General features: G+C 38.4%; 2 protein-coding genes and 1 long non-coding RNA gene across 3 annotated transcripts; 1 reads left to right on the forward strand and 2 right to left on the reverse strand.

The window, feature by feature from the left end:
- The first annotated feature begins 955 nt into the window (after positions 1-955).
- csrp3 (cysteine and glycine-rich protein 3 (cardiac LIM protein)) lies at positions 956-7,324 on the forward strand. Its single transcript, XM_042490842.2, has 6 exons — positions 956-1,227; positions 2,686-2,797; positions 4,027-4,201; positions 5,444-5,573; positions 6,778-6,871; positions 7,036-7,324. Exons 2-6 carry the CDS (start codon positions 2,686-2,688, stop codon positions 7,098-7,100), a joined length of 576 nt encoding a protein of 191 aa, XP_042346776.1. The 5' UTR covers positions 956-1,227; the 3' UTR covers positions 7,101-7,324.
- On the reverse strand, positions 2,758-6,082 carry LOC148190353 (uncharacterized). Its single transcript, XR_015775194.1, has 3 exons — positions 5,945-6,082; positions 3,707-3,846; positions 2,758-3,619 (listed from the first exon to the last, which is right to left on the reverse strand). It is a non-coding gene; the product is annotated as an uncharacterized LOC148190353 (long non-coding RNA).
- Positions 7,325-8,726: 1,402 nt separating the features above from the next.
- zdhhc13 (zDHHC palmitoyltransferase 13) lies at positions 8,727-23,406 on the reverse strand. Its single transcript, XM_088070965.1, has 17 exons — positions 23,303-23,406; positions 20,865-21,064; positions 17,919-18,041; positions 17,199-17,276; positions 16,091-16,235; positions 15,883-15,947; positions 15,269-15,431; positions 14,194-14,319; positions 13,971-14,104; positions 13,734-13,836; positions 12,982-13,104; positions 12,819-12,881; positions 12,637-12,730; positions 11,805-11,888; positions 11,563-11,720; positions 10,461-10,558; positions 8,727-9,326 (listed from the first exon to the last, which is right to left on the reverse strand). Exons 1-17 carry the CDS (start codon positions 23,324-23,326, stop codon positions 9,188-9,190), a joined length of 1,920 nt encoding a protein of 639 aa, XP_087927091.1. The 5' UTR covers positions 23,327-23,406; the 3' UTR covers positions 8,727-9,187.
- Between the last annotated feature and the right edge of the window lie 640 nt (positions 23,407-24,046).

Below are 24,046 nucleotides of genomic sequence, written 5' to 3' on the forward strand. Positions count from 1 at the left end.
TAAAAAAAACCCAGTGACTTCAAGATGAGGGAACCAGAGGTGCTAAAATGCTAATTTCTGGATTTTGCAGCTAATTTCTGGGGCGCTCTATAAAATCAGAAAATGCTCATCCCAAACTCTCAGTGCTCAAGGTGACATTTTCAAATAGCTTGTTTTGACAAGCCAACATTTCAAAACCCAAAGATTCTCTATTTACAGAGAAAACAAGGTCATTGTCATATTATGGTATACAGGGATAAGCAAAAATATTGACTTTTTTTCATATATGACTTTAAGATTAAATATCAAAACTGAAGTTTTTGTCAAATAATCATTTTAGTCCCATAGCCATGATTCAAAGGGTGAGTGTGTGTCATGATCCTCTGACAACGTTAATGTAACCATTTTGTTTATACAGTATATTTTAGACTTATTGTAGGAACTGAGCTGAAAATTCCTGTATTAAACAAAAATACACAGTCTTGTGATATTTTATGCCATATGTATGAACACAGCCAAAATTATTTAAAAAAAAAGAAGAATGAAAAGAGCGTAAAATGCGCCAAACAGTCCCTAAGGGTTAAATAAAGTCATGGAAATGGGTAAAATGTTATAGAACATTTGAAAATGTTTTTTTAAATGTTTTTTGTGGGGACCCTGAATGACGTTGTGAGAGCGGTCACTAAGTGATGAACCTGCAGGGAATTATTCGCTGAATCTGCAGCTCCTCTCAGCTTTACAGTCCAGCTCATTGTTCAGCTGTCCAGCAGCAATTTAACTCTTCTGCTTCACTCTCACCGCTCTCATGACGTTTGTTTTTGACCTCCGCAGCTGGTTTTTACATACGACTACTGCATCACTGACTCACTAGTGAAACTCAACAATGAGCTCATAATCAGATGTGCAGTTGTCAGCTCCGTGCTTTGAGTTCCCATCATTTCTGCTCATAATCCTATAACATACCGTGCGGCTGGCTCTGTGTGCGCAGCTGTCAGTCAGAGTCTGTGATGGTTACAGTTTCCTGTGTCCGTCTGTGTCCAGAACAAATGTTTGTGGCTGATGTTCAGGCCTCTGTCAGCCTGTGATGAAGGGTCAGAGGGCTCTGCTGTGTCACAAGTTATTTTAGGAGGATAGTTTCATTGGAGCGTCGCCGGTGGACTGTGGTGATGGTGAGATGGACGGTATTTAAGCTGAGCGGGGAGCGTTCACCGACACGTTAGGACTGGAGCACTGAGGCTGTGATTCAAGGTAAGGACACATCTTAGTTATCTTAGTTATAGTGAAGCTTTCTGTTTGTGGTGGAGTGGTATTTTAGAACAAAGGGGTGATTTATGATCAGGCTTTTTATATTAGAGGGAATTAGATTTACTTTTTTAGACTTTTTTTCTTTTTGACTTGGCCCTAAACCTCAGAAGTTGATTCAAAGTGAGATTTCACATTTGTCTTAAGTAAAATCAGACATTTCTAGTAGTGTTTGATGGAGAGGCAGCTTGCCTTTTGTCTGTCTGGCGTCTCAGTAAAGCCTCTGATCCTAGAATATCACATACCAGTCCTGTGAGGTGAAGGGCAGCCTCTGATATGAGCAGGAATATCAGACTGAAGGCCAGGCGGGGCCGCACCGCCACCTCTCCAGACTGTCGTCATGAGTCAAATCTGATGAGTCAAAATGAGACAGAAACCATCAGTCCAACTGATGAGAAAATACGAGTAATGCTGTCTGAGGATTAAGTGGTTTGAGTGTTTGGGCTGCAAAAGAAAATAAAGAGGTATGATTAGGTTTTTAGGATTTATTTATTGACCCCTTCATTTTCATGAGGCTATTTATATTGATTTTAAACTCACACTCCTGTATTAAATATGGTTATGTAAGTCACATTTAACAGCATCACCTCAGATTATTTTGGCTAGAACATGAAAGGAATCTGAGCACCGGATGACTGAATGTTTGGACCACAAATCTGCTGGTGCAGATATTTGCAATGCTGAAATAATTATTTGATGAAATTATTATACATCAAATGTAAAATAAAACGTGTTAGAGGTCCTGGCTCATCCTCATTTCAATTTAAGATATAATATGCCGACTTTCTGTGGTTGATCAAGATGTTACACAGCAAAAAAATCCTTCCAGTGGGAGCTACATGTGTGAATGTATAAATTTCTACTCAAGATGTTTCTTTAGTCAAGCACACATTTCATTAGAAGCTGGGTTGTGTATCTTTTTTAATGTTTTTCATCTTCATTTGAAATAATAAGATCAGAAATTCGTATTAGATATTACATTTGACTGGAGCTGAAGTATTTAGTAGATTAAATAAATTGTCAATCAACAGAAAATCAACAACTTTAATAACAGATTTGATGAATGATATTTCAAGCGTGTATCATAGAGCCAAACTCTCCGATTCCAGCTCCTCAAATGTGAAAAATAGCTTTTTTTTAGTCAACTGAATATCTTTGAATTTTGGCCTGTTGGTCAGAAGAAAGAATTGCATTCTGGGAAATAACTATAGGCATATTTGCACATTCATCAAGTAGCTCAACAGAAGAAATTATCTGGAGAGTAATCATAAAAAATAACTGTTGCAGACCTACACAAGATTCTGTCAAACTATTCAGATGTAATTTTCTGACGTCAGAAACCAATAGATTGATTCAAATTATAATAAGTTATCAATTGCACTTTTTTTTGTTTGTTTCTCTAAGATGCCAAACTGGGGAGGAGGTGTCAAGTGTGCGGCCTGTGACAAGACGGCGTACCATGCAGAGGAGATCCAGTGTAACGGGAGGAGCTTCCATAAGACCTGCTTCATCTGCAGTGAGCAAACGGGTCCTTTCTTCTCTTTACTGGTCCAGTGGTGTCACACTGTCATGGTGGATCAGCAGATTAAAGAGCTGTTAACCACTGTCCCCCGGCACCGTCTTATCAGCTGCCTTGTTGACATCTTTGGGTGGCGTTTATGCCTCTGAACTGACAGAAAAGCGACACACAGCACAAGAGCATCCGTCTGTATTCGCTTCGTCTTTTGTGGTCTCAGTATTTTTTGTGATTTTGTTTTATTTACTACATTTTTATTATTATTTCCCTTTAATTTATTCAGTTTATGTCTTTTTTCCTTTTTTCTCCTTTTTTCTGTTTTCTTGCTTGTCTCTTTTTTTATTTTGCTTTTTCTTCTTTATCTTTTCTTTTATTTAAATACATTTTCTCTTTTACTCGCCTGCTTTTGAGTCACTTTTTCTCACTTCCTTCCATCGTTTCCTCCTTGTTTCTTTTCTGCCATTTTCTTATTTTTCTTTATTGCATCTTTACTTTCTTTATCTCTCCTTCCTTCATTTTTTATTCTTTGTTTTAATTTCTCTTTTCTTGCATTCTTCTTGTCTTTCTTGCTTCTTTCTCCCTTTTTTATTTCCTCTTTTTCTTCAAAATTGTTTGAAATTTTATCACTTCTATGCCTCCTACTCTTCATCCTCTTCCTGCTGCTCTTGTCCTTTCACATTCAGTCAGCAGTGACTACGTTCTCTCAGTAATCACTCACATTTTCTCATGTAATGTGTCCTGGTGGATAAATGCAGTTCTCTGCCTGTCCGAGTTTCTCCTCCTCTCCATCTGATTCTTCGGGTGTCCTGACATGAATTTGTCCTGTTGAGATACAGCCAAAGTTTAGCCTCAGAGGTCTAATCCAGTGACATTTCATATAAGTCTCCTGTTCTTTATACAAACACAAACACTCAGCAGCTGGTTGGATGTCGGTCTGTGTGATGGCTGAATTGTTCCAGTGGGAGCTCTGAGAGGCCTCTGTGATTAGCTCACCCATCTGCTAAGTGTTCATCCTTTCTCCAACATTCACCTCACACACTCCTATCTCCCTACAAATAGAAACAAGACATCAACACCACTGTTGACTGATAAAACCAGCTAGGTGGGAGCTTTATTTGACCTCCATTACTCCCCCATGATAATCCCCAGTCCGGACCAGCTAAAAACCACATCACAGTCAGAAAACAACTGGTTGAAATGTGTAAAATATTTGTGTTTCTTTCACACAGTGAGCTGCAGAAAAGCGCTTGACAGCACCACGGTTGCAGCGCACGAGTCGGAGATTTACTGCAAATCCTGCTATGGCAAGAAGTACGGGCCAAAAGGCTACGGATACGGGCAAGGAGCTGGAGCTCTGAGCTCTGATCCTCCTCGACGTGGACAAGTGGGCCTGCAGACCCACGAGTACGTGCTGACGCTGCAGTTAGACACAAGTCTGGGTTTTCATTAAAGGGACATTCCACCCAAATCACATGTTTAACAGTTCACTTAATCTTAGTGATACTGAGCCATATACAGGGTTCCCACTGTCAAGGAAACCCTGGAAAAGTCATGGAATTTCATAATCACATTTTCCAGGCCTGGAAAAGTTGTGCCATTAGTCACAATCATTGAAAGTTTTGGAAAAGTCATGGAGTTTTGTGGCGTGTCATTACATTGTACAGTAATCCTCCATGGATAACCTTCCAGATAATGTAACATAAGTGAATTTACTTTTTGTAGCCGTCGCCGCAATGTTGCTCTAATGTGTGTCGACGGGTGATGTTTTGTTTTCAGTCATGTATGTTTCCTCATTTTCTCCCCATGGTCTGTCCCTCCCTTCATGTATGACAGTAAGCTGAAATCATGTTTGAATCAGATATGTTTGAAAAACGCCAGGCAAGTGTGGCAAGACATTTTTTTCATTATTATTATTGTTATTATTATGATAGGTCCCTGAAAAGTCAAGGAAAACTTTTTAAATTTTGCCAATGAAAATGTGTGGGAACTCTGCATATAGATATGTTTCATGTGCAGATGATTATTAATATGCACTTGATAATTTTCTGCTAGCTGCCCTTAATTACCATTCATCATCATGTTTGGTGATTTAGGTGAACTGAACCTTTAATTGCTGCAATTCAGACTACAGTTATTCTTCTTCAGTATGATGTTTCTTTTGAAATGCAGCTACAGAAATAAGTCTAACTTGAAAAAAGTTCCTAGTTTCTACATTTAAAAGAAAAAAGCAAGACACAGGAAGGTTAAAGATATACACTCTACATGAGTGAAATATTGGCATGGACAAAACTGAACTGTCAATATTCAGAGACACTGAGTAGATAAAAGCGAATTCACTGTTTACAGATCAATCTGTCTTAGAGAATCAACAAAAAGTTACTACCTGTAAGAGAAACAAACTGTAAAAACTATTTGTTTTAACTTAAAAAAGTTACTTTCCAAGTTGCCTTAGATTTTAAATTTACTGAATTTATAAAGACAAGTTGAATCATTGCAAAATTACCTCAACTTGTTTTCTAAATTTCAGTCAACTTAATATTTCAAGGCCGCCTGTAAATTAGCCTTTTCAAGTTAAACCAATTAGTTTCTTTTCACAGTGTGTGACCAGCGATATCAACACTCAACGTTTTTCTTTTCTTTTTTTAGCTCTACACCACGACCCGCTCCTTCAGGCTCCCCTGCCCATAAATCTTCCCCGAAATTTGGATGTTCAGACCGCTGTCCTCGCTGCTCCAAAGCCGTCTACGCAGCAGAGAAGGTGATGGGAGCGGGGAAGGTAAGAACATTTTTAAATCTCTAGATTTTTACTAAAATTTTGTTTCCTTTACTTGGTATTTCCACACAATTTAAAATACATCATTCTTCAATGCAGTGCTTCTTAAACTTTTGGGTGCTGAATTACCAGAAAAATATAAAGTGGCAAGGCTGAATGATTATTATTCATGTAGAGAAAATACACAAAGAGAGAAAAGAGTTTGATTTCACTAAAACTCAAAAAAATTCATATACAGTCGAATAACAGTTATTGCCAATGTTTGATAAAAAAAAAAATGTGGTTGGGGGGTTTAAACTTTGTTTTGGCTTCTGAAGGGGTGCATGGCAGAAAAGGTTTAAGAACCACTGCTTTTAATGTAAAGTTGGTTGTACCTTTTTTCCTGTTGCCCCAGCCCTCGTGGCTCTACACTCTTCTCAAAAAGGACGCTTTTATAAAAGGTTGTTTTTTGTTGCTGTCAATAAGACAAACAAGTAGTGCCATACAAAAATAGAGCATAACACTCTATAAACTGTGGAAAACCAAGAAAAAAAGGACTTGACAGAACTCTGTGGTGAAGTCAGCCCAGTCAAACAGAGACTGAAGCAGAGAGGAGGGTTACACACTCACAGAGGCTGCTGAGCTGACTGAACGGGGCTGCTGAGTGCTGATTGCAGGCAGCTGTGAAGACTCTCAGCCAGAGAGGCAGGTAGGGACCACTGAGGGATCTGGAAGAGGAGCACGGGGATTATTAGCTGCCAGCAAGGGAAGACCAAATAGCAGTGTCAAATGGTTGTGTGCAATCTGATGCTGCATTAACACAGAGACAAGAGCAGAAAAATTCAGACCCCAAAATTGCACACAGACAAACAAGAAAATAACTAAACAAACAAACAACAACAAAAATCTGTCTGACCATTAATAGGAATACTTCACCCCACAAAGGACCTTTGACATATCAGTTACTCACCCTGCGTTACGCTGAATTTATGAAGAGTGTGTCCTGTGGTAATGTCTTACCTAAACTTTTGGCTACATTGCCTCCACAGTTTTTTGTGGTACTGCTTTGTTTCATCCGTATTTCTGTAAGCTTTCAGGAAACACACACAGTTAACTGACAACACGAATGCAGAGAACAGATCCAGGCCCTGTTTAAAAGCTACGTATATCCTAACTTTATTTTTGTTTATGTATTATTACGATCAATAATTCTGTGTGTTGTGTTAAGCCGTGGCATAAAACCTGTTTCCGCTGCGTCCTGTGTGGTAAAAGTCTGGAGTCGACCACAGTGACAGACAAGGATGGAGAGCTGTACTGTAAAGGTACACACATTCATACTGCATAAATGCACTTTCAAAGCAAAGTTTTCTCATAACAGCAGTCCAGCACAAAGTATAGACAAAACACACACACATCAGATTTGAACATCAAATCAGAAAATGTTATTCATTATTATCTCGCCATTGTTTTCTAATTTTCTCATCAGTTTGCTACGCCAAAAACTTCGGCCCTAAAGGATTTGGACTGGGGAACGAGGCCATGTTGGAGTAAAAACAGTGTACTCCTCAAGTTTGAAAACACATTTACTGTGTCACATGGTAGCTGTTTAGTGGACACTTTAATTTTACACTAGATGATACATATTTGTACTACATGTCAGACGGCGTATTAGGCTTTAAAATCCTCAGCAGGTAAAATAACAGCAAGCTACGTTTTAAAGTTACTATTATCTTGAAAATTTTGAGTACTAAATAAAACTATTTTGTTTCCTTAAATTGTATCCTGAATGTTTATTTACTTTTTTTATAAATAAAGGGAAAAAGGAAACAGAACATTTAAATACTGTCTGGGGTTAATGTCTTTAATTTTGCTCATACAGAAAAGAGCTGAACTGTGTTTACGGAGTAAATCCCTGATTTAAGATAATCCTTTTGATTGTAATACTAATTATAGTTTCAATGATTACAACTTGCCCGTCCCTGCTTATAAGTCAAATTTATTTTCCTCCGCTGTGACGAGTCAATTAGCAGTTCCTCATCTTGCTAAAGTTAATTATTAATAGAATCTTATTTGCATTCATAAATAATTCTGTGCAATAATTAATTAGAATAATCAACAAGTGATTAACAAACGAATGTGTTCATTTTTCCCAAACAATTATGTGTGAGCAGCCGTGCAGAGCGGGACGGGATTAGATGTCCCTGTCAAACTAAAATTAGAGCCGTTATCTTACACTATTAAATTAGACGAGATGAACACGGAGGAAAACATTCACAGAGGAAAAGTCAATCTGAAAGAGAGCGCTTTAACTTTAACTATTGTCCATTTGCCTGGGAAACTTTTAAAAAATACATTATTTCCATTAATACTGGTTAAAGTTATATGTTAGCTTGCTAATGTCGGTTTTAGATGTTTCTCTAATTATTTGTACATTTAAAGGAAATGTAAAGTCTTTAGAAATCAATCCTCCTCGTCCACAAAAGTAACTTTCCCCCAGCTATGTGCTCTCCTGTCACATGACACCTTTGGGTGTCAAAAACAAAAAAAAAAGAAGTGTTTTTTTCTTATTTCTGACAGGGAAACAAAAATCACAATAGCTGAAGAATTAACAGATTCCTTTTTCATCACACAAAACCATTTGTTTCACTGGTAATTAAAAAAATAGCAGAGCAAAAGTGGAGCTTTTGAGAAGAAAATGTGATTGCCAAACCTGTTAATAGCAGAGAAGAGAAAAGAACGTCCACACACTTGATCAGACTCCCGTAAATATTTAATTTAATTACCACCGAGGTGACATTCTTCATCAGACAATTTAATAATGCAGACACAGAGTCTGCATTCGATTTATGTAAGAATAATTTAGTGTGCAGACTTTGTTTTCCCTTCTGTTGTATTATCTCTTTCCCTGTTTCTGGATTTTTGTCGTCTGGATGTGAAGCATTTGAAGCAACTTTCTGAACACCTGTTAATATAGTGACATAATGTGGTAAAAAAGTAACATTCTCGTTTAACGCTACAAACTGAGACTTCAAAAGTCGCCACTAAATTTCTGTCAATATGCAAAATAATCTTTATGACCTTCATCACAGCGATATTTACTGATGTACAGTGTTTCCGTTATATTGTCCACCCCCGGATATCGAGGCGCCTGTGAGTCCACAGAGGTTCAGTTAAAAAGACAGGCACAACATTGCTTTATTGAAGTACTATAGTGGTCATTCATTATTAAACACATGCAACTCTTACAAAAGTCATATAACCAACTGTTTACACGTACAAAGATCCTTTTTTTAACCCAGAACAGATGATAAAAAATAGGCTTGATGTGTTCATAAAAAACATCTTCAAAACTTCAATTGAGATTTAGACCTTTAAAGGTTCGTTAACCTCACCCAAATTAACACATTTGTGATTTCACTTACATTGGTCAAGTATAAGGCAGCAGCAGTCTGTACAAAGAGCAACTGAGTGGAACGATATCTACACAACGCTTTGTGTTTTTACCAACTTCTCGTATTGTGGTCTCTCTTTATAAGGAGCCAAACCGTTAAAAAAATAAATAAATACACTTTGTGCTTTTGGTCCACAACCACTGTGAGAGTCTGACCCTTGACCCTGAGCGAGGGGTGGCGGGGAGGTCAGACCATGTCGGTGTGTCCGAACACGTGCTGGTCGCGGCCGGGCGGAAACTGCTGCGTCCAGTCGATGACGGCCGGTTTGAAGAGGCCACAACAACGCAGCTGGAAGAAGGACAGCAGGTTCCGCACCACGCCCAAACTGCAGAGAGACGATCAGTCAGAGACGATCTATAAATGTAGTTTTTGACTGGAAATGACTTTGTAGAAAGGCTGCACGATATGCACAAAAAAGTCATTGAGATATTTTGTACAGCTATTGTGATTCTAGTCGCTATCTTAGACCGATTAACGTTTGCATTTTCATTTTCACTGAAAAAATATCTAAAATTATGTGAATTTTTCTGGGGTTTGTAGCAAACAAGCTTGTTCTCTTCTGTATGAAATAATATTTGTAGGGTGGAGGATCTACGCAATACTGTGTGTAAAATCTTTTTCTCAGTAATGTGCAAAAACATCGTCAACCAGCATTGTTTAGTTTTGTTCAATCTTCAAACATTTCAACAAAAATGATTAAATTACAAGACTGCCTTTTATATCTTAACAATAACAGCACTTCTCTTCACGTGAGAAAAATGTCCTCACGACCTGAGTTGCAGCCAAGGAAAGGAAAGTGAGATCTCCAGCTTGTCAAACCAGAATTTGAGCAAATACATCAATCCCTGCGGGACTTTAGCTCCCCTAAAGTCGACATGCTGTTCAATTCTCAGCGATAATTTATCTCATACAAACTGAACCATCCCTAAACTGATGCCTCAGACAACTCATTTTAATTCATTGTGACTGAAGTCAAGACTAAGAAAGGCTGCAAAATGGATCACAACTTTTCAGTTAAGCCATTATTGAGCTTCAGTAACCTAAAAATACATAATTTAATGTAGAATAAAATTTGAAAATGTCTGAAGTATAGCTCATGTTTCATGTCACTGAAGTCCTGATTCAATCTCAAATCACAGCCTAGGTTTTTTGTCAGACTTGCACTGAGATACGCTGAGAAAAAGTAATAATATAGAAAATGAGCAGCACACATTCAAAGCTCAAAGCTCTCTGTGGATGTTTGCAAACATCAGCTCACACGTCCTACTGCCCATGTTTCGTCAGCATAATTAATACTTCTAAAATAGTGATTTAAGACTTTTTAATACGAATTAAGGCCTTATTTAAAGATTGTGATGTGCACAGAAGATGCCAAACAAAATAAAATACATTTATAAAGAATTTTGCAAACATTAAGAGTACTGCACTAAATAACGACTAATATCTAATATCAACTCACTTGTATGGATTCTGTCTGAGGGAGGCGGATTGTCGGAGCTTCCTCTGGTGGAGCGTCAGGTTCATCCGCTCTGCTGTGGTCAGTCCCAGGAAGGCAATCTGCTCCGAGACAAAGGACAAACATCAGTCATCACGAGGACACAACAGACGCTCATTGTGTGTGTAAACAGAATGAGATTTAATCTGCTGGCTCAACAGGTTTGGACTCTCTTACCACTCGTTTGAATATTTCCATGATTTTACATTTTCAAAGATGAAGAGACAGAAATCATTATAGAAACAGGAGACTGTTTCTAATGGACACTCAACACTGAAATAATTTTTAGCAGTTCTTGATCTGCATCAGTTTCGTGTTTCGCGGAACACACACACTTCCATTTTTTTGAATGTATGAATCCACACTGCTGCGTCTCACGCAGATCAGCCACAGTCACGTTCAATGAAGTGTTATCTGCACAGACAGCCATTTAAATCACGCTGACATCTCGCCGTGTACGTATTTGAAGTTGACATTGAAATTATAAACCATATCTACATTAACTGATCAAGGATCTCAGTCTGTCTGTGGATCTATACGTACAAACACTGTTGATTTCTTCCCTTGAAGCTGACGTGAAAACTGTTTCGGTTCAGTAAATGTTTTGCTTTCAGTCAGCTTGGTAAAGACAGGTCAGCACTGTCCACTCAGCTCCCCAGGACATGCTGCTGACAGATGGCTGAGACGTTTGCAGAGGACAAAGTCAGTGTTGACTGGATGACAACTGATGATTTTAGAATTGCGTACTGCAATAAATATGGAGATTTTTTAAAACCAATAATATAATATGTTATATAGTATAGTTTCTGTTATTTTCATGCTTTATCATTAGGATTATTTTGGATATTCCATTCTAATAGGCAATCTAAATTATTTTACATTTGCAAGCTTTTATAAGACTACAAAAATATCTAATTTTATCGAATCAATTAGTTTAATCAATTAAAAATATTTCATTTCTAAAGGCAGATAATTCCGAGGTCTCTCTTCATTTCAAAAGGGTTAGAGAAAACAATTTTCATAGGTCAGCAGAAAGTTTTTTAACAGCCTCTAAGCTGCCACTCGCCTGGTAGAGCTGCAGCAGCAGGGTCAAGCCGGACCAGCAGGTGTGATAAAAGGCCAGCAGGAAGACGCTGAGCAGCCAGGGAGAGCAGCTGACCAGGGCAGAGACCACGCCCCACAGGCCCTGCTCCTCATAATGCAGCACGCAGTGAGTCGACCAGTCTGGGAAGGAAAAATATACACAGCCAGTGTAAATATAAAACTGTGTCTGATACCATCATCACGCTCTTAGGTCATATCACTCACATGTGAGGCAGCCGTAGAACATCCAGGCTCCCATCAGCATGAGGGACAGCAGAAAGAGGACAAAGTAGTGATGGTTCCTCGCACCTGGAAGACAACAAGTGTTTCATGTGAAAGATCAAAATTCAAAAGTATGCACACGTGAAGGAGCTGATATCGTAACAATAGTTGGCAACTATAATAACTTATCACATTTTAATAAGTTAAAACCTGCATGGTACATGCTCAGATACATTAAATAAAGTTATACACTGTGTAATAACTGCAGTTACTGATGGTTAATTAGTTAATGTAATATTACTTGAAAGAAAACATTTTTGTAGCATCAATTTGTTGTAATTTTCAATTTATGTCATCAAGCATATATTAGCAATCTAGTCACAAATAATCTCTAATATGAACACAGTTTATTCATTAGCACGTTTTTGTGCTTTTGTTGTGTCTGTTGTCCATATTTCCGAAACAAACATTCATATGTAAAAGAAAAGTATTACAAAAAAAATATTTCTCACTACGTCCCCTAATAGTCTTGTTTGTTCTTTAAATTAAATTGGCAGAATATTTTTTAAAAAACTGTTTACAGATTTTGATCAAATCGTCAACTTCATGATTTTTAAGATTGTGCAACAGGACAATTTAATTTTTGTTCTATAGTACATATCCCTGGCCCAGTCTCACCAACACGTTTCTTAATGCAGATCCAAATGAAACCTTTTCAGTTACTAAACTAACCCATTTTGAGAATTGTTCATGAATGTGCGCTCAAACTAGAAACAGACGTTACTGTATTTTTTGACAGCTGCTATCACTTGTTACTTGCTACAATCTGTCGTACCGATGCAGCCGTTGATCCAGATGGAGTGGTGATCCTGCTTCGCCACACAGGCGTCACAGTAGAAGCAGTGGTTTGTTCTCATTGGTTTCTTTATCTGTGAAAAATGTCAAACACAACAGGCTGTTAATGTCTGCTTTGATTAAACAGTGTAAAGAGTGAAGGTTTTGCATTCAGAGCCTCACCATGCAGGAAGTGCAGAATATTCTGGGGTCCAGACAGCCGGCTTCAGCCAACATCAACACATTCTGATAACACAAACAAACACACCAAAAAAATGCAGTTATTTGTCTGATTTTACATGCAACATAATATAATCCAGCGTCTAACTTTTAATGGCCCTCTCACCATTTTCTTCTCCTCTTCGGTTGCCTTGACGAAGCCTGGGTCGGTCCTGCAGGAGCGGAGGTAGTAGTAGAGCAGAGCTGTGGCATTCAGAGTAAACAAGACCTGAACTGTGGCGCTGGGACCATGTGGGGGTCAAAGGTTAAGAAACTCTACATTCATCAGATGATCAAAAAGGTGAAATACCAAATATTACATAAAAACTGAAGGAAAATTAGCTGCTGAGTTCACCAGCCAATGATCACAGTGAATACTTCACTGCACCACGTTTAACCCCGCAGTGTTTTCTCAGCAGTCACATCTCTGTTTACTAAAAAATTACAGTCACAGGGCTTTTCTACGCCTTCAACTGATGCAGACTTACTACATTACCCAGAACCACGAAAACAAACCCGAATGACGAGAAACCATACTAAAAGATGCTCACATGAAACAGATGAACAAATACGAGGAACAAAATAAAAATAAAAAATAAAAAGGGTATGACAGTTCAGATTTGGGGAGGCAGTGGGAGACAGGTATTGGAGGCTTTTAAAAGTCAGCATGACAACATGCCATACTTTAATGTAACCTGTCTTATAGCTGCATTGCAGAAATTGGTCTTTTCATTGATTCTGATGGGCTGACCTGATGAAGGATCACTGGTTTTGCCTTTAAATCTCTCTCCTATGTGGGTGAGAGGATGCAATGAAACAAACTCTCAACACAAATGTTGCGTAACTGTTTCAAGGTGTTGTTTCCTTCAAAGAAAGGATATCTGGCAGGAACCAGAGGCACCAGGTGACGAGCATCCAGAACACTGAAGCCATGAGAGCCGTCGCTGGTAGGAGAGTCTGAAAGGCCGGACTTGGGAAGTTCCTGTTCAGAAACAAACATTTTTTTACGACATGCAGACGTAGCTCATGAGCACTGGAACAACATGGGTTTCTTTATTCTTTCTCCATTCAGGACCGAAATGTCATGAGACCAGCTCAGTGGAAATGTGTCCTCACCTTGAGGCCAGATTGATCACACCTATCACACAGGCCAGCAGGATCCCTTTGAGCAACCACGACTCTGAGTTCATATCAACTATGGCGCCCACACTTCCAAACATGGCAGTGCAGAGCAAAAATTGCAGAAAGACCTAGAAAATATAACAGTACGGTGTTACACTTAGATTTTTTTTTACACTTAGAATTTACTAGAGACATGCAGTCTTGAGCATGTGTTTACCCTGTATCTGTTGACAAGCCGCAGGCAGCGCGAGTTGGAGCGAATCCTCTCCTGTTTGACGTGGTTGAGCATGTGGATGAGCAGTGGGCTGTGCACCTGGTGGGCCAAGTCGATGGGCGTGTGACCCTGCAGACAAAACATTAAAAACACCAGGGACATAGGCTTCATTTATTATATATATTATATTATATATATTCCACAGCACAGCTGTCATTATTTCCAATCCAAGGCCACGCAGGCGTGTTATACAAGCGATCATGAAAGGCAAGCCCCTTATACGTAGGAGCGGCAACATATGAGGGATTTCTGGGAGGTGATTTCTTTGATTCTGAACTTTCGGATGATCGGCTCAACTTTTGAAGAGGTGATGTGATGCAGTAACACCTCTTGTAGTGCCTGCTGCATCATGTCCGAGAGAGCCAGTCCCTACTGACAAGTACATAACACTTTCATTTTTTTCCATTGCAGTTTTGTGATATATGGATTTTTCAAATCATCTAAAATACCAGCTCATGCAAGCATAAAAACTTCTTTGCAATAAATGGGAGTTTTTTTTTAGTTGATGTGTTTCCATTAAGCATATTTTACATTCATAGTTTCAATTTGGGCAAATTAACCATTAATAAAAACACTCCTAGTATCTGTGCACTAGAGGGTTCAAATTTCCATCTTAATGGAAGAGCTTTTCAGTTGTCAAGCATGAGTTATACATTGAATTGATTTTAATACCCTCAGAGTACTTAAATGCAGCTGTACTACCTAGGAAAATAGAAGTATTGCACCAGAACTCTGTTTTACCACCCCAACTGTCAAAATTGCAAAATATAACCAGTGCTTTTGAGATACTGATACATTAAGTATCCTCTTCAACATTTTACACTGGCAGCAAAATGCAACATTGATTCACTCTTGATGCCAGATGGTCACACAATTCCAGTGACATCTATTTTTTCTCAGCTTGCAGAGTGTCCAGACTTCCTTTGGTCATTTAGCACTGAGAGAAATAAGTTTCTGAGTAGTAGCATGTGTTTCTCACAGTGTGACAGCAGACTGGAATCTACACTGTAAGACTTACGTTGATGTTTTCTGCGTCCACGCTGGCCCCGGCCTCCAGCAGGATGTGGGCGGCATCTACATTTCCTGCCAGCACTGCGCAGTGCAGGGGAGTGTTCCTGTTCACTTTGTCCACAGCACTCACAGAAGCGTTATTTTTGATTAAGAAGTTTGTGGGTTCAGGCCTATGAAAAAAAACAATGTGTTTATTTTTCATTAACCTCTCTGGAAACTAATGTCCAGAGGTCATGAATTTACTTCAAGTCTGTATAAGATGCTTAACTTATTCTACAGACTAACAGACAGTTAGTGTTATTACATCTGAAGACCTAGTTGTTATACTTTTGCTGTACATTTTTAATAAAGCCACAAAAATATAAAAAAAGAAGCTATGATGCAGACACCTTTTTTTCCACATATCATTCCCATCTTTTCTAATTTGAATTTTTTTTCTCAATTTAACACTGTGGTTTTATGTAAAACATCCGGGCAGACAACATGATACTTTCAGACAAACCTCTTGTAACTGTAAAAATCATCACAGACAAGACTCCAATTTGCAGTGTCATTATATAATAATATTTGGGTATTCACAGTGGGGTTTAAAGTTTATCTATAAAGGATTATGGTGCTTACCCGATAATCTTCTGGGCTGCCAACATCAGTGGTGTTTGTCCATTGCAGTCAGGTCCATCGACTTCCTGCAGGCAAAGAGGCAAATGAGAGGATTACCAACCAGGAAAAATAAACTTGCTCCGAGCGACCTCTACTAATGTGATGAGAAAAAGCTGTTAACAGAAGTAAAGATGTTACGGCAAAGTCCAGAGTGTGTGTGGAGTCTGACCTGTCCTTTAGCCATAAGATAAGCTGCGATGGCCATGTGCTGAAAGAGGATAGCGAGGTGGAGAGAGCGGTAACCTTCTCCGTCTGCGATGGAGGGATCTGCTCCGTATCTCATCAGCTGGATAACCATGGAGAGGTGGCCCTGCCTCATCATTGACAAAAACCACAGACAGCTTTATGGAGGAAGCACTGAAGAAACTAAATTACAAAACAAGTCGACATGCAGAAGCAAACTGCATCATTCCTGTTATGTTTCATTTCAGCTGTTTCAGTTGTTATGCAGTTTTACACACTACCAAAGAACAAAGTCTCCTCCAGTTCTGTAAAAATATTATCTGCGATGTCTCAAAAATGAGAAGTGGGAATCCATCAGAGATGCAGTGTTTCAAACATAATAACTGCTAATTTATTCATCCATCCATTATCTTCTGGTTATCAGTGGCTGGGTTAAGGGGGAAGCAGGATAAGTGAGCCATTACAGGCTTCCCTCTCCTTAGCAAAATTTTACAGCTCCTTCTAGGAGACCCCTAGAGGCCAGATGAGATATATGATATATGAATATTTGGCTGCACATGGACGTCCACACGGGGGTCCATGCAGACCCTTGTGGACGTGGGAGGATGATGACACTTATGTCACACGGACCAAAGGGGACCTTCGCGTGCACGGATACTATAAGCCTGATCCCAGCCACCTCACAGAGGAAACTCAATGAAGCCGCTTGTATCAGCAATCTCATTCTTTTTGGTCATTACCCAAAACGTATGACCATCAGTGAAGGTCAGAAAGTAGACGGACCGGTAAATCAGGAACAGCTCCCTCTTCACCACAACTGTCCTGTACGACACCCGCTTCACTGCTGACGCTGCACCAAACTGCCTGTCCATCTCACCCTCCCTTTTACGCCGACTCGTGAACAAGATCCAAAGATACTCACACATCAAAAATGTTTTAAGGGCAGCCTAAAGCTGCAGAAAACAAAAAAAATCTGTTTTTATCTATCAACAGAGAAATGATAAGTAAATTATTAAACCAGGATTTAATAAAAATCTGTAATAGAAAAGCAAACCAAACCCCAGCAATGAATCCCCTTGTAGTCATTTAGTCACCTTATGGCCCAGTGAAGAGGAGTAGAGTTCAGGTCTCCTCCAAGCTGGTCAACTATCGACCCTTTAGAAATATAATACCTGTCAGGGAAGATACAAAGAAAAAAAAAGTGTTAAAACTAACTTCTGTGTCAACAGTTCATAGCATTTCGTGTTGAGATTGTTGTATATCAGCTCAGTTATCTCTATACGTTTTCTGGATGACTTTTCTGTAAAGCTGTTTATTATTGCTCAAAGCATCGTGTTTTATATCAGACTCTTCTGTCAATAAGAAATGAAAAACCTGAAGTCCCAGAGGACGGGCTGACTGTATTAAAGCTGTTTGTTTTAATATGATGTTAAACTGACAGCTGCAACACCAATCCATTTAGAATTAAATTTACTCTGTGACTGAAGCAATTCTAATTTAGATATACGGCACGTCATGTTAATGTACAGAAGTGATTTTGATTTCAAAACAGAAACATGGTAGTAAATAATTAATTTCATCATGATTAATTAATGTCTCTGTATCTCTCTACAAACAGCGTCACATTCCCTCAAGCACACAGTACAATGTTTTTCCCTAATTTTACTCAAAGTAAGCAAGTAACAGCCTTTGGGTTTGGACAAATGTGGTGAGTAACCTTCAGTTTAATGTTTTTATGTTTACATTAACAGATTAATCATGTCTGTTTGGTACGTCTGTTATAATAATATAGAAATGATATCTGCAGGTCTTACTTGACGAGCTCTGAGCGGTTGTTGATGGCCGCCCAGTGCAGCAGGGTGACGTTCTCTTTGTCTGGCTGCCTGACGTCGTATCCTGCTTCCACCAGCTCCTTACAACGCTCAAGAATACCGAACCTGAGCGGATCACGCAGAGAAAGACAATTTATAAGCACACCATTAATAACTACTGGACTGATGCTTTAAGATTCACAGTGCTCCACATGAAAAACAACAAATAAATTAAATACAGAACAAATAATAAAATCAGCAAAACTACTGTTAAAGCAGGACAGAAACAATAACACATTTTCAACTAAAAGGCTCTTAGAAGACAGAAAACTGTCAAGCAAAATCAAGCTTATTTAATATCAGCTTCAGGCAGTGCTGATAAAGATCTGCAGCATGTAACTCCAGCTCGCAGTTCACCTCTGCAACACCTCGGTCAGACGTGTAATTGCTTTATTACCTCAGCTGAAGAGGTTATGATTTCGGTTCAGTTTGTCTGTCTGTTTGTCTGCAGGATTACAGAAAATCTATTGGCCTGATTTTATGAAACTCTGTGGAAACATGAAGCATGTTTCAAGGAAGAACCCATTATATTCAGGAACCGATCCCAATCACAGGGCAGAAACACATCTTTAAGTCCCCAAGAAATGAAAAATACATTTTCCCAGTTTTATTCCTGTGTCACTGTGCTAGTTGATCATTTTTCTCCTGTAATACTCCAAATATATGAGAAAAGATCAGCATCATGAGCACTTTTTTTTACATCAAAAACCTGTCTTTTATCTCTCTATAAAACCAGATAACTCAGTTTTGAATGTTTGATGACTCATTCGCACTCAGGGGTGTTTACATAAATTCATCCAGCCAAAAGAGACTCTGAGTAACTAGCTACACCAGTCATACAAAGAAACACTTCACTGTTTGGGGGTTGGAGTAGCTACGAGCTAACAGAGCACTATGGAGAGATATAAGGAGAGATGTGTATTTGGATATTAGTGGGCAACAACTTTTTCAGTTCTAAAATTTCAAAAATAATATGGCTGTTAAATTAATTCACCTGTCCCTTGTTCTCCTGCTAATTTACCGAGGGAGGTGTGAGTGTAGCCAACTGTGCTGCCTCTGTAGCTCCATACTGTATTAAACTATGCCCGCCCACTTTTTAGTGGTCCAATGAAATGCAAAGGATTTCACATAAATCTGTAGTGTAACTGTGCACCGCAAAAATATACGTTATACGGGGAGATACATCACAGTACAGAAGCTAAAGACGCTCTAACTTATGTTTCAGAGGTTCTTTAAAATCCAGTAGATGGTAGTAAAGTTCAATGGAGGCAAAAAATTGCTAACTGTACAAATACAATGACTCCATATGACAATCAATGTTCAGGGGAACCAGTTACCCTCTGGGGTCGCCTTCATGTCAAACTTCTCGAGAAAGCAGTTGTTATGGGACACTTAAGGACTGGTTTCATGGGGGAACTGGTGCAATTGTAACACTTATTTCTTAAACTAGGGTGTGGCTATGGAAATGTAAAATACACATTTCATGCAACTCACTCACACCAAAAAGTGAACTGTCTGAAATAAACCCCACCAGAAATACGAAGGAACTATATCATAACATACAGTATATATAGTGGTTTTGCTTTTCGATTTTCACATCATGGACTACTGGCTTTGACAGAGGTCTGCACGTTACGAGTGCCCTGCTAGTTTAATCATTTATTTTTTTCGGTTCTGTTACTTTTTGAGATTTTTGTACATCTTGCATTATATCTTTGATACTATTTTCAGGTATGCTAATATCAGTTTTGTCTGTAATGTATATGAAACCTTTTGGGGAAAAAACGCACGTGGAGCACATTGTTTCCACTGCCAGGGTTTGTGTCAGTGAGATGAATCGGCAGATAAGAGCAGCTCCACATATTCTTTTCTTTTATTCTCCCCGTCTAACAAAAAGAGTGACCTTCGCTCTGCTGCACCTCAGCTCACTCATCAGTTAGCTGCGACTTCTATATACAAATCTCATCTGAAGCCCGCTGACAGACTTGTGTAGTCTTTTTTTTTCTAAGCTGCTTTTAAACAGGACAAAATGAATCATCGCCCTCTGACTGATAATTAAACACAGACCTCTGAAAGCCTTTGTATGTTCCTTGAGTTGCGTTGTGCAACTCCTGTGCAAACATGTTGATCAAGCGCTTGTCAGTGCTTAAAATTCACAGTAAAGACATAAGGGGTGTAGTATATTCCACAGTTTCTATATATTCGAATGTTATCTTCCTTAAACATTTCTAGTACCAAACTAAGGCAGAAAGTGTTTAGAGGTATTTTTTTGGACATAAACAGAGAAAACACAAACGGAAATAGAAACTACCATTTGAGAATCCGGTGTTTGAGGTTTAAATTTGAGGTTATGAGTTGGTCTATTTTACATTCTGAACTGGTTTTTAATTTAGTGATTGGTTGAAGGGCTGCAGCAGTTTTAGTGTGCTATCAATGTTTAAGGCCAAAAAAAAACCCCTATTTGATCCTGCATACCGCAAAAAATATTATCTGACAAACATTTTACAGGGTCATCTGCAAACTGAGAAAAAGAGGAAGTGTGTCAAAACATTGATGTGGTTGCACATTATATAATAGTACAATAAAAAACGCCTTTCTGTACTGTTATGAAATATCTTTTAAATTTTATTTTTTTACAACTTAGGTTTTATTAGTGTTGTTTGGGCAATAATTCCCATTAGTAACAGATTGGGAAATGAAGCATAATCTCTAAAAAGAAGTCCAATGGGTCAAAATATCAGATGACCACACAGTTTTAAGAAAGAGTATTTAGCCAAACTTATTTAAAATGTACTGACTGTCTTTCTTCTTTGACAATTGTGGCATTGCATGTATGTGTACTACACATTAATGTCCATCAGTTGACTCAGCTAACTTTCCACCACTTACTGAGTCGCCTTCACTATGTCCCAACTGCCGCTGTCGTCCATATGCGACCGTCTCTTCGGCTGCTGACTGATGTCCATCCCCTGATCTGATCTTGACTGTCCGTGAAAAGTTGCCATGAAGGGGTGCGCCGCTCTCGGCCCGTGACTGTGAGAATGACCTTGATGTCCGTGTTGGCAGCCATCATGCATGTGGCCATGACCCTGCAATACATTACAGAAGGAAAACACACTGATTTGGTCCAATGTGGTCCACATGGAAACCTTAAACTGGCAGAGAACAATAGCTTTACTGATTTAAGCCAGTCAAACAATCAGACGCCCGGGGCCTTTAAGCGATCAGAGCTGATCACTCACTGTGGTCACCCAGCAGCTTAACATTTTCAACTACAGAAAAAATGCAAAACATCAGGATTTTGTGCATGAGCTGTTAGGATTAGACAAAAAACTGTTTATACTGTTGTATAAGGCTGCATAATACATCAAAATATTATTGCAGTATCCAAATTGCAGGACCCACAATGTTCTTCGTGTAAAATGTGTCATAACATACCATTACAAATAAAGCACTGTGGCACTACAGGGATGCCCTAAGCTATAAATCATATTTCAGATGTAAGAACAGAACATGTTAGCAAAAATCACATAATCAGCTTTTTTTGTTGAAACTTTTTTTTCAGTGAAAATGAAATTTAAAATCATGTGTGTATCACAATCACAATTTTTGTCAAAATAATTGGGATATGATTTTTTTTAGCACATCGTGCAGCAGTACTGCTGTACATATCATCTCTGGGTGAATTAGACCAGAGTTAATAATACTAATTACTGAACAGGGGCTCTTTAAAGCAATATTGGATTTTGATTTTTATACAACTTTTCCATCACCTTGATAAACTCCCTTGATTTGGTAAGTTAGTTAATTTAGTGCATTGGGCAAAAATATACAATTTTGTCTGGTTATTAGATCAATAAAGTGTTTCTCAACAAATTTCAAGCCCATACACTATACATCACGATATAATGTTATAAAATTAAGTGCTGAAACAAATAATTGACTGAAGGATTTCAGTAGTAAAAGTAGCAAAAAGTTACCATAACATTTGAAAATTAGCACAAAAATGAAAAGTAAAAACACAAAAACAATTGACCTGAACAATTTAAAAATAACAAATAGAAAAAATAAATATACAGCAAATTTTTCTGTAACCTTATTTTCAATATATAATTATAACAATATCCCATATTTTTTTCTAATAATTATCTCTCTTTTTTATTTTTTGTAATTAATTTTTAGGCAATTTTCTTGTCACCTTTAAATGCTTTCCTGTAGTTTGCTGGACATTTTATGCCAAGATGCTGATTGCTTTTTTGGACAGAAATTGAACCAATTTGCTCGGGTCTCACACGTTTAAATGTTTGTGAAAGGTGTCTGAACACATCACAAGAAAACTGATGTCAATCCAGGTTTCAAGTGTTAAATATACTTGATGGACATTTTTTTTTTTCTATTTTGCCCACTTCTAGTGACTGCATGATGATTGTAATAAACATGTCACGTTATTTTGGAGATGTTAAAAGAAATCTGTAATTGTTGGAGGAGGCTACTTAAGATATATTGTTGTGTCCAGTTGCTCTTTAATTGTCAGAAGAGTTTAACTGTCATGAATGTGAGTTTAGGAGCTAATTTTGTATTTTGGGGTGAACTGCTCCTTTACCTCAGCTGTCCCTGGCTGCAGTTCTCCACCCCCCTGGGATTTATCTGTTATTTATGTCAGTCTGGATGTTGATACTCATACTCTTGACAGTCTGCTGCCATGATCCGCACAGATGGCTAACTTAACATATGGCAGAGCAAACCTCTGTCAGCTTTATAATGAGGATAAACACATGTGGATTTTAACACATGCAGCTAACGACTCTCGGAAAAACAGCCCGGAACTGAGCTGCTAAAGGGGATTTCAGTGTCGTAATACAAGACGAAAACAATAAAGATAAGTAGGCGAAGAAATGGTTAAACACACGCGTTAGCTGTCACTGCATTATCATGTCTCCCAGACAAGTCAAACAGACTTTCCCTAACGTGGACGTCAATGTCTACACGAAGAAAACGAGCTAAATCTGACCGTTGAGGGGAGATTAGCGTGCTAACGTTAGCTACGGTTTAACGCCAGGTAACTAGCAGCGAGCTAACTACGCCCACCGAAGCTAACAGACTGACAGTTGCCGCGTCTGTGTCGATGTGTCTCCGTGAGGACAGGTTATTCCGCCTCACGGCAATTTACCGACAGCCTCAATTTAAACAGCAACCCAGCTAGTAAATGCGAACAGCCGGCGGAGACAATGGTGTTAGGACAAACTAGATCCGTCTGTTCTTCAGGTGTAACATTAACAACACAAGTAAAAGAAGCAGTTAGACAATAAACAGAAAAACCGACTCACATTGTCGTCCTCATTCCAGTCCATCTTGTTGTGAAGGAACGAAGAGAAAGTTGCTGCTGCTGATCGGGCGACAATCAACGTACAACTTCCGCTCTGTTTTTCAAAATAAAAGTCGCGACAACAAATTAAAACAAGCAAAAAAACAAAACAAAACACACAAATCAATTTGTAAGACAACAATTCTTAGATTATTAAGAGGTTAATTCAAAAGCTAGATGATGCCTACAGAGTGCATTGGCCTTAGGTATGCTATGTCTGTTATGTTTTTTCATATTTTTTGTCAGTATTTGGAAAGCTATATACCATACGAAGTTACATGATTAATATATTTGTTTCTTTGTCATTTTACAACACAGGATTGCACTATATATATATATATATATATATATATATATATATATATATATATATATATATATATATATATATATATATATATATATATATATATATATATGCACACACTGTATCTTCATCTTCAACCTGGAACACGCTACAGCTGTCCAGCTTGATCCCACTAGGGGATTTTAAACTTATTTTCAGGCCACTGGTAAAAGTATCTTTGGAAACTTGTTCTTGTTTTAGTATTTGATCTGCTCCCACTTGGCATTTTTACCTGAATATTGTATAAGCTGTTTTTATTGATTTGTCTGTTTGTAAGTAATTGTTGTTATATTGTATGTTGTTGTTTGAAACAGGTCTCTCTTGAGAATTAGACCCAGTGTCTCAGTGAGATTACCTGTA

This window comes from Plectropomus leopardus, chromosome 1 (assembly GCF_026936395.1).
Source record: "Plectropomus leopardus strain MGB_pleo_1.0 chromosome 1, ASM2693639v1, whole genome shotgun sequence".
In the NCBI taxonomy this organism is placed as follows: domain Eukaryota; kingdom Metazoa; phylum Chordata; class Actinopteri; order Perciformes; family Serranidae; genus Plectropomus; species Plectropomus leopardus.

Bases quoted from the DNA above. Each gene is read 5' to 3' on its own strand.
- csrp3 (XM_042490842.2), top strand. From the start codon at position 2,686: ATGCCAAACTGGGGAGGAGGTGTCAAGTGTGCGGCCTGTGACAAGACG. The intron at 4,202-5,443 runs GTACGTGCTGAC...TTCTTTTTTTAG, and splicing joins GTGGGCCTGCAGACCCACGA to CTCTACACCACGACCCGCTC. The intron at 5,574-6,777 runs GTAAGAACATTT...TGTTGTGTTAAG, and splicing joins AGGTGATGGGAGCGGGGAAG to CCGTGGCATAAAACCTGTTT.
- zdhhc13 (XM_088070965.1), bottom strand. From the start codon at position 23,326: ATGGACTGGAATGAGGACGACAAT. The intron at 10,559-11,562 runs GCGAGTGGCAGC...GTCTCGGAGCAG, and splicing joins TGCTGCTGCAGCTCTACCAG to ATTGCCTTCCTGGGACTGAC. The intron at 9,327-10,460 runs GTGAGTTGATAT...GTCTCTCTGCAG, and splicing joins CTCAGACAGAATCCATACAA to TTTGGGCGTGGTGCGGAACC.